The 13,541-nt window shown below is 42.8% G+C and overlaps 1 protein-coding gene and 1 long non-coding RNA gene across 4 annotated transcripts in view; one reads left to right on the forward strand and one right to left on the reverse strand.

Moving 5' to 3' along the window:
- LOC147918268 (uncharacterized) overlaps positions 1 to 3,532 on the reverse strand; it is a 13,057-nt gene extending 9,525 nt beyond the window's left edge. Inside the window, exons 1-2 of one of the 2 annotated variants that reach the window (XR_015552175.1) lie at positions 3,228 to 3,532; positions 2,429 to 2,518 (exon numbers count right to left, since the gene is read on the reverse strand). This is a non-coding gene — a long non-coding RNA (uncharacterized LOC147918268). Of the gene's footprint in view, positions 1 to 2,428; positions 2,519 to 3,198 lie in introns of both variants that reach the window. The other variant, XR_015552174.1, reaches the window with a different exon arrangement.
- Positions 3,533 to 3,728: 196 nt separating this feature from the next.
- The window catches only part of AHCYL2 (adenosylhomocysteinase like 2), a 170,721-nt gene continuing 160,908 nt past the window's right edge, over positions 3,729 to 13,541 (forward strand). For both annotated transcript variants that reach the window (XM_004418695.3, XM_014784916.2), the window contains exon 1: positions 3,729 to 4,208. In XM_004418695.3, coding sequence (XP_004418752.2) covers positions 3,729 to 4,208 — 480 coding nt within the window. The remainder of the gene's footprint in view (positions 4,209 to 13,541) is intronic.

A 13,541-nucleotide genomic window follows, 5' to 3' on the forward strand; every position in this document is an offset into this window, starting at 1 on the left:
TTATCGTATTTCCTTTCAGCCTATTTTTTTTTTTTAAGAAATTAGAGTGTAACAGATTTAGCTAATGTCCCCTTTGACCAACACCTGTCCAATTTTTCCTCCCGCTTTCTCTTTCCTTAGAAAACAACTGTTTGAGTTTAGTGGGTTTCCTTCCAGTCCATTATTATACTTTTATATATGCATATGCAGTTATGCATCCATAAACTATTTATGTATTCTTTTGTCTGTTTTTGAAATTGTTATTTTCATCTATGTTATACATGATACAATTTGAAAAGTCAAAAAGTTCCATAGGTCTTGTTGATTAAAACAGCTGTCTCTGGGCCAGCCCCGTGGCTTAGCGGCTAAGTGTGCGCGCTCTGCTGCTGACTGCCTAGGTTTGGATCCCGGGTGCGCACCAACGCACCACTTCTCCGGCCATGCTGAGGCCGCGTCCCACAAGCAGCAGCTGGAAGGATGTGCAACTATGGCATACAACTATCTACTGGGGCTTTGGGGGAAAAATAAATAAATAAAAATAAAATTATAAAACAGCTGTCTCCATGGGCCGGCCCCGTGGCTTAGAGGTTAAGTGCGCGTGCTCCGCTATTGGTGGCCAGGTTCAGATCCCGGGTGCCCAGACGCACAGCTTATCCAGCCATGCTGAGGCAGCATCCCACATACAGCAACTAGAAGGATGTGCAACTATGACGAACAGCTATCTACTGGGGCTTTGGCGAGAAAAAGGGAAAAAAAGGAGGAGGATTGGCAATATATGTTAGCTTAGCGCTGGACTTCCTCAGCAAAAAAGAGGCAGATTGGCATGGATGTTAGCTCAGGGCTGATATTCCTCAAAGAAAAAAAAAAAATCCCCCCGCTCCATTTTTTTGGTTACCTTTTTCTGGCACTCCTATTATTCAGATGTTGGACTTCCTGGGACCAGCCCTCTAATTCATTTTCTTTTCTTTTTTTTTTTTTTAATTTAAAGAAAAAACTTACTGATGATCTGAAAAATGAAGGAAAAGACTGACTTTTCCAGAAAACTGCAGCTACACAGTGCATTGCATCTATCATGTTAAAATGTGCATTAGACACAAATATAAAAACCATGACACAAGCCACCATTCTTCAACAATCTGAGCAAAGATAAAATGCATCTTTCCTATTTTAAATTTCTTTCTCTTTATCAAGTTTTTAAAAACTTCTGCTAGCATGCTTTCATTTTAAAGGTCGCATGTTTGTTTTCTGAATGTTGACTTCTTGAAACAGCATGTTCTTTCTCAAATACAATATCTTAAGTCTCTGAGGATATTAATGACTTTATTTGGTCTTGATTTCATCTTGATGTATAACCTCTGTTTCCTGCAAGTTACTTATTTTTTTCTGCTTACTTATGTTAGTCTCTGTCATTCATATTAAAGGCTTTCTTCATATATCTGGTTACTTTGTCTATATGCTCATACTTAAGAGTGTGGCACTAAATGGTTCTCTGGAAACTCTGTGATCATGAGTGTGGTCTTCACCAAGGGTGATTTGCTGGCCTGTTTCCTTGGGGAACTCTCAATGTTAGTATCTTCAAGTTATCTCTCTTGGGTTAGTCAGATACCCCAGCAGTTCTTCCAATCTCCTGCATGGAAGACACATTCCTGTCTGCCAAGGAACAGCTTCCTGTCTGGAAGCTGAAATGACCTGGGTGACGGAAGAAGACCTCTAAATTATTTCATAAACTAAATATTTCATAAACTAAATAGTTCATAAACTGTGCTTAACCATCTTGTTTCCAGTATGGTATTTCCATCCTCAACTGTGCCTGGTGTCCCCCAGTAAAAAAGATGGCAGAAGCAGCAGGATGGAGTTGAGAATGGGTGAGAGGTGTGCCCCGACATTTGGCCCCAACCAGGGTATGGTGCCTGGATAAATAAGGAATGAATATCAGTTTCTTTTCAGTGCTCCAACTCCTTATGTTTTGTAACCAAATCCCACGGAAGAATTAATTCATCTCCTCAGTAATCAATTCTAGTGGCAGTCCAGGTAGGCAGCTGCTGCCTATGAGCTCTGACACACGCCAGGTGGCTGTACCACAGGTCCCTTGTGCATTAGGGGGAAGAAAGAAATCAGTTATAGAGCTGCTAATCTCTGCTCCGACAGCTGGAGGATGAAGCTCTGAGCTGGTTCTTTACAACAGGAAGGAAATTTTGAAAGCCAGAGTGTGAAGAGAAAGCTTAAGAAGCCCTTGTGTCTGGCAGACTTGCTGGCTTTGTGGAAATGGCAGTGCTCAGATGCTTTACAACACATACTATGAGGCACAAATTTGAAGACCAGGATACTAAAGACTCCAGGGTAAGACAACTCCACAAATGAACAGATTTCCAAGAAAGCAGTGGCACAGGGAAGGAGGAGATCAAGGCAGGTGATTTCTCTCCCCCTTTGCCAGGGAAAAAATACTTACTCCGAAGACTAGATGTCCAGTGGCCTTCTCCGGTTGTCAGGGCTATCGCTTACTCTCTGAAACTATAAGATTTTCTTTGCCTCAGTTTCTCTGAGAATAGAGAAGAAATAATCTGCCTCATAATCTGTCACCTAGATGTCAATTGCATTTTAATGTGTGTTTTACACAGTTAAAATCTTATGGAATGTGCAATTTGGTCTCCTGCTTTTAGCTTATTATTTTATCATAAGCATTTATTTTTCTTTATCATTAAAAAAAGCTCTTGGCAAACTTAATTTTAAAGGCTGTACCCATTCCCCTATTGTAGGACGTAAAAGTAGTTTCAGCTACCTTTTTGCTATTAAAAATAAAACTGTCATGCATGTGTTTGTGCTTACAACCTCTAAAATAAATGTTAAAATTTAAAATACAGAGAAGTACAAAGTTAAAAAAATCACCCCAAATCCCATCACTTAAGGAAATCACTATTCATATTTCAGTTAATATTCCTTTCTGCTGATATATTTATCTGAATTTCATATTCTTTCTCTACCAGAATTAATAGGTCAAAAGATTTAGCCTTAAGGCAATGTGTAATTCCTTAGCCTTGAAATTTCAACCTAGTGATACCTAACTTCTTTTTTAGACGAATTTTAAATTTCTGCACCCATAATGTGCCAGAAATCGCCACAGCAGGCAAGGCCATTTTTTATTCCTTCTAAAAACAAAGCCATCAAAGCTCGGAAAGCTGTTGGGGTGCCCATTTCACACAAGCAAAAAATTCAAGCCACTTTAACCACGAGGCCGCCGCTCTCCTCACGTGACGACGTAGCTTTCCCTTTAAATGCCGGCTCACGTGATCGCAGACGTGCACACACGGAGGAAATTCACGCTGTCAGCGTAGAGAGTCGTTCCTCTCCCACGTTCCCAACCCTACAGTTTCTGGCGTTCCCTCTCCGGAAGCCGCAATTCCTCTAGAGACCTCTCGTCTTCAGCCCCTTCGTCATGTCACCTATTCTCTCTCCTTTCCTTTCCGTTAGTCGCCGGCCCTAGAGCTCCGTCTCGTCTACAGAATCCCGCTAGCCGGAAGGAGGGCGACGGGGACTACAATTCCCAGGAGGCATCGCGGGCAGCGCGCAGTGTAGGTTGGGGGCTGAGGTTCCATGGTCTTCTCGCCGCGTGCGGCCAGGAGCAAACGCACTACAGGTTCCGTGGCGCCTCGCGCGCGAGCCAGGCCGGACAGGGTTGGGGCGGGGCGGAGTGGGGCGGGGAGAGGCCGGGGTTGGCGGGCGGGCGGAGGAAGGGGGTGGGAGCGGAGGCGATGGAGGGGCGGTGTGGGGGAATGGGGGAGGGAAGGGGAAGGGAGGCGGGAGGCGGGGCTGAGCTGGAGCTGGAGCTGGAGCAGGAGTGTGAGCCGGCGATTGCAGCGGAGGCGGTGATGTCGGTGCAGGTCGTGTCAGCAGCGGCTGCCGCGAAGGTGCCTGAGGTGGAGCTGAAGGACCTGAGCCCCTCCGAGGCGGAGCCGCAACTGGGACTGAGCACGGCGGCCGTGAGCGCCATGGCCCCCCCGGCGGGCGGCGGGGACCCTGAGGCTCCAGCTCCCGCCGGGGAGCGGCCCCCGGCCCCTGGCCCGGCCTCGGGGCCCGCCGCCGCTCTCAGCCCCGCCGCTGGGAAAGTGCCTCAGGCGTCGGCCATGAAGCGGAGCGACCCTCATCACCAGCACCAGCGGCACCGCGACGGCGGCGAGGCCCTGGTCAGCCCCGACGGCACCGTCACCGAGGCGCCGCGCACAGTCAAGAAGGTACTGCGGCCGGGCTGCCTCTCGCGGAGAGGGAGGGAGGGGGACGGCAGATCCTCTCGGCACGGCGGCATCTCCCTCCACGCCCTCCCTTCTGATCGTGGGAACAGAGACCCCTTTTCCGCTGAAACACACTCCCTTAGAGGTACACCCCCTCGGCCCCAGTGCTGGGGAGCGAAGACTCCAGGTGGCACCCCAGTACTTCGTTATAGAGAGCATAGAGCTAGCGCTCTTCCCTACTACTTGGAATATGCAGGACGTGGACAGGCAGGCACCTACTACTACTCCTCCCTGCACCCCCAACATACTCCTGTGTGTTATTTTTCAGACTATCCGGGGAAGAGACCCCGATGGCATAGAAAAACCTTACTGCTTAGGAGAGTTCCCCCAGCAATAAGGGTGGAAAGATCTTTTTTATTTGGAGAACGAGTAAGCAGAGTTACCTCGCATTGAAATTCTCAGTTGTGAGGTTTCTGTACAGATGATGACTTTCTGCCTTTCGGTGGCCACCCGCTTCCACAGAGCAGTACTGATGCTGTCTGTGCCGTTCATTCCAGATACTGCAATATCCTTGCATCTTCTCTGAACGTAGAAGGGTAATGGGGAGATTCTCTTTACTCTTTTCTCCTCAGGGATTTGTCTTCTCTGCTCAGTAGTTGGTCACCGGGAATATTAGACGATGTATGAAGAGAATGATTGTTTTCTTGGTTCCTTTACCGTGGTCTGCAAGTGTTGGGAAGAAATGCTTCTACTTTTGGGAAAGGCGAGCCTTGGGGCTTTCTCTCTCAGCTGTCGGCTTCTTTCAGACATAGTTTTGAAGAGGCAGTAACCTCTGAACACCAAGGAGTAAGAGTGCCTGGATGTATGATACTCTCATGTTACCCTTACAATGGCTGTCCGGGGTGTGTCTCGCCTCTCATAAAGCTAAATCAGCACAGAAAAAAGGGGCACATACTGGAAAAGACTGAGATGTGGATCATATAAAAAGGGATATGGCTCTAATTTCCAAGGCACAATGTGTTCCGATGAACATGGTGATTTATGTTATTTTTATTGTTGTAAGTGATTTTTAATTGCTTTATCAGAACAGCAATAAAGTGATGTAAAGTCTGTATTGGTTTCACTGTGTAGGACCCAGCTGAATTGGAATCTTGGATCCAGCCTAACTTTTGTTGTAACAGTCTCATGATTAAGATATAAAGCAGATAACCCTTTCGTTCTAATTACCCAAATATAGGTGATAAACGATGCCAGAGGCGACTGAAGGAATTTGCTTAATGCTACTTTACGACAGTGTCCTTGTCATTTGCAATATGAAACTCCCGTGGGAGGAATTATAGGAGGAAAGAGAGGCAGGACGGGCGGGCACCAGTGCTGGTAGTACCTGGATATGAGTTTGGAAATCTGAAACATATTTCTGACTAGTTGAGTTGCTTTATAACTTTGGCCAAATCTTTTTCCTGTGATTAAGGGTCTTTTTGTATAAAATCTGTAATTTGATTAGATCTCTTGAGGGTAAGAATGTTTAACAAATTGCTTTTAGAGCATGGGATTTACAGTTGGGCAGACCTGGATTTGAATCCTAGTACCCTCACTAACTAGCTTTTGGGTAATTTCCAAATTCTCTAAATCTTAGTTTCCTCTTCTATAAAATGAGGATACTAATACCATTGAGGATTAGAAATATTTGTAGAGGGCTTTAGCATTGAACTTGGCACATATGAGTAGGGGCTTAAGAAAGGATAGCTATTATTTAAGAATCAATTTCTCCTCCCATCATAGCTTAAATGCATGCCACCATGACCTCCTCTGAAAGGTACACACAATTCAGTAAATTCTATATAAAGAAGTTAGAAAACCACAGGCCAGCATATCAGTCTGTTTTTCTTAATTCTAGATATACTTCTTGATTCTTTTCCTTGTTGCTGAACCACCTCCTTCCTGTTTTTCCAGCATGGAAATGTAGGTTCTATGATTCTAGATTTACTCAGCAGCCTCAAGGCTATGGAAGACAGGGCTCAGCTTGCCTTACAATGTTAATTGCAACCAAAAAAAAACAGCTTCACTATTCAAAGTTAAGCAAGTGAAGCTCTGGGCAAGGATGCAGCTGTATGACACAGCTAAAGGCATTGCCAAGCTGCTTTTTGGGGACAGAGTGTTGAACTTTCTTGGTATTGAACTGGCTAAGTTAAAATCAGTGCATGAGACTGCCCTTTTCCCCCAAGTTGAAAGTCATATCACCAAGGGATTGATTGCAGTGTGATATTTTGATTTGTTGAGCCTTTCTTGATTCTTAGATTGTTTGTTTAAATAATCATTCTGACCTTGACTCCCTTTTGCTTTTTGTATAGTATAGGGAGGGACTAGGGGTACTAGGGATTTGGAATATCTGCCTTTGGCTATGTGATAGGTGACCATTGCTTTTATATTGTAACTGTCACACACAAGCTTATTTATCTTACCTTACATTTCCGTTGATGGTTTCCCTTAATCCATTTATGTGTCTATCATCAGTTTTCTTAGTTTTGTTACTTTACTCAGCCACACAAGGGAAATAAACTTTTTACAAAAGCCAAAATTCCGAAGTACAGTAGTTAATAAGAATGAACATATGGCGTGCAGGTTACTCAGTCACATCTTATCTTTGTAACTTGGGGCTCTGGGGACTAGATCTTGTCATTGTGGCTATGATATATTTGTACATAGTGTCTTTCTTCATAAACTCACATCAAGTGAACCCAAAAAACTAGAAATCTCTGTAAGAAGTGATTTGTGAAATGGGAAGATAAGTTCCACAGTTGAACTAATAGTAGTAGTTTAGAGGATTTCTTCCCTGTGTTCTTGAGAATGGGGTAATAGGAATGTCAGCACAGCAGGGAAAACAAGGCAGGAGAGGATGTATTTCAGGAAAGTTAAAACTTTCTGACGTTAAGGCTGTGAGCCCAAGAACCGCAACTGCTTTGTGCTTATGTCAGTATCAGTAATGACTACGTTGAAACAGATTCTTTATTTTTTCTTGGCAAATGGATCCACCTTGCACTGGCTTTGTTGCTGTCAGCAGAGAATGAGTTGAGCCATGTTAGTGCTTTCTTGCCCTGAATTCTTTAAGCTCTTGATTTGGTTAATTATAGATTACTAAAGTGGAACCTTTTCGGTATAGGCATGGGAATGTGGGAGCAGTATGACTCCTTTTTGCCAGTTAGGAAAGTACAGCCTTGCACAGTGTTCAAAAAGGCAATTGATGGATTGACCCTAATAATAGTTACCATTAATTGGCCTTCAATATTCCAGGAATTGTTTTAGGCATTTTTCTAATCCTGACAACACCACAAGATATAGGTGGCGTTATCTCCATGTTATAGATAAGGAAATAAAGTCCAAAGAGGTAAGGTGCCTTGGCCAAGGTTATATATCTAGAAAGTGGCAGAGGTAGGACTTAAACCTCTGTCTTAAACCTTTGTCTGTTTCCAAAGCCCATGTCCTTTTCATTATGCCACACTGATTCTTTCTAACTTCTTAGTTGCTGGGTTCTGGCTTTCTCCCAGAAATCTTTCAGAATACTCAAGTGAACTCTAAGGTGTGTCTGTCTGGCATAAGGCTTTGGTCATCCCAAAACCAAAGTAAGGAGGGTCTGAGTCAGGGCTTTAAGAAGAGGATGGAGGGGGCTGGCCCTGTGGCATAGTGGTTAAGTGCGAGTACTCTGCTGCTGGCGGCCCGGCTTTGGATCCTGGGCGCGCAGTAATGCACCGCTTGTCAGGCCATGCTGTCGCGGTGTCCCACGTAAAGTGGAGGAAGATGGGCATGGATGTTAGCCCAGGGCCAGTCTTCCTTAGGAAAAAGAGGAAGATTGGCATCGGATGTTAGCTCAGGGCTGGTCTTCCTCACACAAAAAAGACGAGGATGGAAAAAAATTGTACAAATTCAGAACCTCAAAGAATTGTAATATTGTAAGAGAGGGAGAAGAATATCTTATATACAGTTGGGTGTTGCTTAACGACAGGGATATGTTCTGAGAAGTGTGTCGTTAGGCGATTTCGTCGTTGTGCAAACATAGAGTGTACTTACACAAGCCTAGATGGTATAGCCTACTACTCACGTAGGCTGTATGATACTAATCTTACAGGACCACGGTTGTACATGTAGTCCGTCATTGATCAAAACGTTCTTATGCAGTGCGTGACTGTATAGACAAGCATTTCAAGATCAATGATACTTTTTCACATTAGTATTTTACTGATAATATGAGAAATTTATTCTTATTTTCAAAGTTATAAATAAATCTGGAGTACCTGAGGAATATGCTCCTCCTTCCTGTCCAGCTAACAGTTTTTCCCTGTTCTTTAAGTCCCACTTCTCTATGAATCAATCTCTAATTAAACCTCTTGAAAATTAGATGGGGAAACATACTGTTATGTATTCCTGTGGTGTACCAGGCATTGTATTAGAGCTGTACATAAACTATTTTATTTATTTATTTATTTATTTATTTATTTATTTATTTATTTATTTTTTAAAGATTTTATTTATTTTATTTTTTCCCCCCAAAGCCCCAGTGGATAGTTGTGTGTCGTAGCTGCACATCCTTCTAGTTGCTGTATGTGGGACTCGGCCTCAGGATGAACGGAGAAGTGGTGCCTCGATGCGCGCCCGGGATCCGAACCCGGGCCACCAGCATCGCAGCGCGCGCACTTAACCACCAAGCCACAGGGCCAGCCCTGTACATAAACTATTTTATCTAGTCCTTTTAAGAGCTCTCAGAGAGAGGTAGTGTTATCCTTGTTTTATTGAGGAAACTGAGGGTTGAAGAGATTAAGGAATTTGTCTCAAGGTTATACATTTAGTAATGTGGTGGAGCTAACAGAACTCTAATCTGTTAGACTCCAAAGCCTAAACTCTGTTTCTTGTCAATTGAAGTGTTTCTCTGTCCAAAGCTCAGATTGAACCTTTTAAATCTTAGTTAATCTGTATATTTTTTGTATATGTTTTTATTTCACTAAAAAGTAGTTTCTTGTTATTTATTGAGCTTGTTTAATGGCCTTACCATATAGGTATGTGAACATTTATGAATTTTCTGAGAAAGCAGTCCTTATTCTTTATTAGTATAATTCTCCCTGGACCTGGGAAAGATTGAACATTAAGAGCTGTTTTAGGAGGTTGCTCAGAGCTGAAGTTGCAGTTGTGTATTTTACGTCTTGAGGATATAAAGGACGTAAGGACGACTTAGGTCCTTAGTGTCCATTCAGCTCAAGAAATGGATAGTTCATGAAAAAGAGAGAATGAGTTTCTTTATTATGTCATTTCCTTGAAAGTGTTCCACTCCCCTACAATGAAAGAAAAAAAAAGAAGAGATTTTTGGAATCTTTATTCAGACTCTTGTCAGGTTGAGTTTATAAAGAATATGTAGTTTCTTTCTTGGTAGTTCTTGCTTAAATACTTCAGAAAGGTACAACTGAGGTGGATGGGAGAAAAACAGTCCTGGTAATTGCCCTGGCTCTCCCTCCGCCTTGCCTTCGTGTTCCGGTGGTAGGCACAATTAGAGGAGCTGAAATTGCATTGACCTAATAAGAGGTTTAGTAAATCTGATCAGATTTCTATAGAATTTGTAGGAGCTTTTAACAGTCTGAATGACCTATGGCGTGAGATTTGGTGAGAGCTGAGCAGAGGAGAAACCAGTGGATTGAAATTTGTTCTGTAACAGTTCTAAGTCTAAAACTATTTTTGATTAAATTAAATAACTTAAGACATGACGTAGGGCCGGCCCCGTGGCTTGGTGGTTAAGTGCACGTGCTCCGATGCTGGTGGCCTGGGTTCGGATCCCGGGTGCGCACCGAGGCACCACTTCTCCGTCCATCCTGAGGCCGAGTCCCACATACAGCAACTAGAAGGATGTGCAGCTATGACATACAACTATCTACTGGGGCTTTGGGGGAAAAAATAAATAAATAAAATCTTTAAAAAAAAAAAAAAGACATGATGTATATGATGTTCAGTCTGCCTCTTAGCCAACTATATTCTGCAACAATTCAATTAGCCATTTTCCCTCTGGGACACTGCTTTAATAGCTGGTAATTTCCTATTCTTTTTTTCAAGGGTCTATCAGTAGAAATGTATCTGTTTGGGGCACCTGGTTCTTCTTAGATCAGAACTTATGTTAAGGAAGGGTACAGAGGTTTTAGAGCTGCTGGTGCTGCTGGAAAAGCCTATATATCAGGCTTTTCCTTAAAGCCTTTCTGAATACTGCAAAGCTGTTATTGAAAATTAAGTAACCTGAGACTAAAACTGGCTTCATCTTCCCAACAAACTTATCTCCTGCAATGCTCCAATGTGAACCCTTTTGATCCTTCTAAAAGATTTGATACTGTTGACTATGTCTTCTCTTGGCTTCAGTTATAACTCTTCACTTATGGCTACCATTTACTGAATACCTACTCTCTGACAGGCATCTCTCTCTCTCTATCTCATTTAATCATAATAGCTTTTTCAGATGAAAATTATTACCTTTATTTTACAGATGTAAAATACAGAGCCTTTATTTTATAGGCTCAAAGAGAGTAATTAATTTGCCCAAGGCTTTGCCAATCTGTGATGCCTTTGGGATTAGTGAGATGAGACACTGCCCATAGCAACAGTGGGAGGCTTTGCCACACTGCCAACCCCCTACTTTTCTGACCAAACTCCCGTGTGAAATCTGCTTAAGCTGTTGCACATAGGCTGCTGCTAAGGCCACTCTGTGCAACTTTTTGGATCTCAGGATCTATGCTCCTCCGAGGGGAGGACTAAACCACCATGCCTCACATCCCTGTTTACCTCGATCGCTACCTGATGTCCAGTCATCCATTATCTTCCTAATATTCATTCCTTTACTACTCTTCATCTTCTCAGTTAATCCAATCCCCCCAAATCTTTTCACTGTGTCCTCCACAACTTGCCCCTCCATTACCAGCAAATCCCCATCTAGTGTCAGCCTCAAGCAGCAAAATCAAGTTACAGAGGCAACAGTGGGGGTGCTGTTAGTGTGACCCCTGTATCCAGAACTATAATGGTGCAGCCCAAGCTACAACATCTCCTGCTTGGCATTAGTAGTCATGACATCTGCCAAGCCCATTCTGTGTTTGATTTTGGGTGGTGGTTTTCAGCTGTGTAGCCCTGAAGCACGTTCTCCAATCTGAAAGGTACCTCATATCCTTTCTGTAAATTCTTTTTCTGTTAATTTAGCCAGAGTTGACTTCTGCTCTTTGTGAAACTCTAGTGATGCAGTAGTTGAACCTAACCATCTGCCTTCTTATTTTCTTGCATCATTGGAGCTGAAAGTTGCTAGAGAAAATCAGAAAACCAGGTAGATCAATGTCATTATAAATTTATAACCATAGTCTCATATGTGTAATCATCATTGCCCAGCAATGTTATATATTTCTCTAGTAAGTTCACTTTCCCACTCACTGCAAATGACTATTTCATACCATGTCTATTTATTTCTAATCTCTCTTGTGTTCTTTTTAAACCAGTGATATGCCTTACACTTTATTTTAAAAACAGAAGCCACGGGGCTAGCCATGGGGCTGGCCACGGGGCCTAGTGGTTAAGTTCAGCGTGCTCCACTTCGGCGGCCCGAGTTCAGTTCACGGGCGCGGACCTACACCACTTGTTGGCGGCCATGCTGTGGCGGCGACCCACGTACAAAATAGAGGAAGATTGGCATAGATGTTAGCTCAGGGCCAATTTTCCTCAAGCAAAAAAACAAAAAACACCCCAGAAGCTACCAAAAGGGAATTCCTTGCCACCAAAAAGGAATTCTTTCATCTTTGTACCTCCCAAATCTATAAACCTACCTGCCTCTGGGGCTCATCTTTTTCTCCTTCTCACCTGTTACTATAGAGGAAGTATCCTTCATTCTGTCAAGACCAGTCCTTCCACAGGTGCTCTAAGCACATTCTCCTGTCTTCTTCAAGTTCTTCCTTTGGTTAATTCCTCTTTCTGCTACGCTTTTCCTACTATTCCAGCTTGCTCTAATCTCTCCCATTTTGAAAACCCTGCCCTCTGACCCCCGTATCTCCTTTCTGCTACTGTCCTATCTTTCTACTACTCCCTTTCACAGCTAAGCTTCTTAAAGGAGTTTTCAGTATGTGCTATGTACACATTTTTTTTCTTTCCATGAACTCATTAACCTACTCCTACTCCTACTCCAATACTCTGACCCAAACAAAGCCCTCTTGTTAAAGTTGCTAATGTCCATCGGATTGGGAAACATGGCTTTTTTTTTTTTTCCAGCCCTCACCATATCAGACCTCTTGGCAGCATTTGACACCAGCTTTTTACCAAAACACTCTCTTCTCTTGGCTTCCAAGACACTGCTCTTTACTAGTTTTCCTCTTATTTCTCTGGCTGCTGCTTCTCAGTCTTCTTTGTTGGCTCTTTTGCCTTGATCCTGGGCCCTCTGCTCTTTCCATTGTGTTTTCTCCCTAAGTCATCCACACCATTCCTATGCCTTTGAGTATCATCTACATACCAGCAACTCCCCAAATTATTTCTTTAGCCAGGACCCTCTTCTGAATGCCAATCTTGTGTGTGTACAACTGCCTGCTGGCAGTTGAACTTCAAAACAAACGTATCTAAAATGGAATTTTTTATCTCCCTGTCTAATCCCCAAAATATGTTCTGCTTGTTTTCTTCATGTCAGTAAAATGTATTTATAGTATTTTTTCTTTAAAAGAATTGTTTTTAATTATACAAGTAATACTTGAATATATTCTTGTAAAATAATTCAAGCTAATAAAGCAGAATCCTTCCTTGACCTTTAGCCGGTCTTATTCCCCTCCCCAGAGGTGACCTTTGCTATCAATTTATCTTTCTCGACATTTTTTTCTGACTTTACATTCATATTTATTTATTTATTTATTTATTTATTTAAAGATTTTATTTATTTATTTATTTTTCCCCCCAAAGCCCCAGCAGATTGTTGTATGTCATAGCTGCACATCCTTCTAGTTGCTGTATGTGGGATGCGGCCTCAGCATGGCCAGAGAAGCGGTGCGTTGGTGCGCGCCCGGGATCTGAACCCGGGCTGCCAGCAGCGGAGCGCGCGCTCTTAACTGCTAAGCCACGGGGCCGGCCCCTACATTCATATTTATACATAGAGAAATTTGTAGTTTTATAACTTGTACATAAATAAAAACATGCTATATATACATTGTTTTGTAGGTTCCTTTTTTCACTTAACAGCATGTTTTGGAGCTTTTTACACATCGGTACATGTGTATCTATCTCATTCTTTTTAACTGCTGAATTGATTTCCAAAGTCTGTACCATTGTTGTTTATTAAACCATTCTTCTGTTGAT

This window comes from Ceratotherium simum, chromosome 1 (genome assembly GCF_057802395.1).
Source record: "Ceratotherium simum simum isolate JZ-2026a chromosome 1, ASM5780239v1, whole genome shotgun sequence".
In the NCBI taxonomy this organism is placed as follows: Eukaryota; Metazoa; Chordata; class Mammalia; order Perissodactyla; family Rhinocerotidae; genus Ceratotherium; species Ceratotherium simum.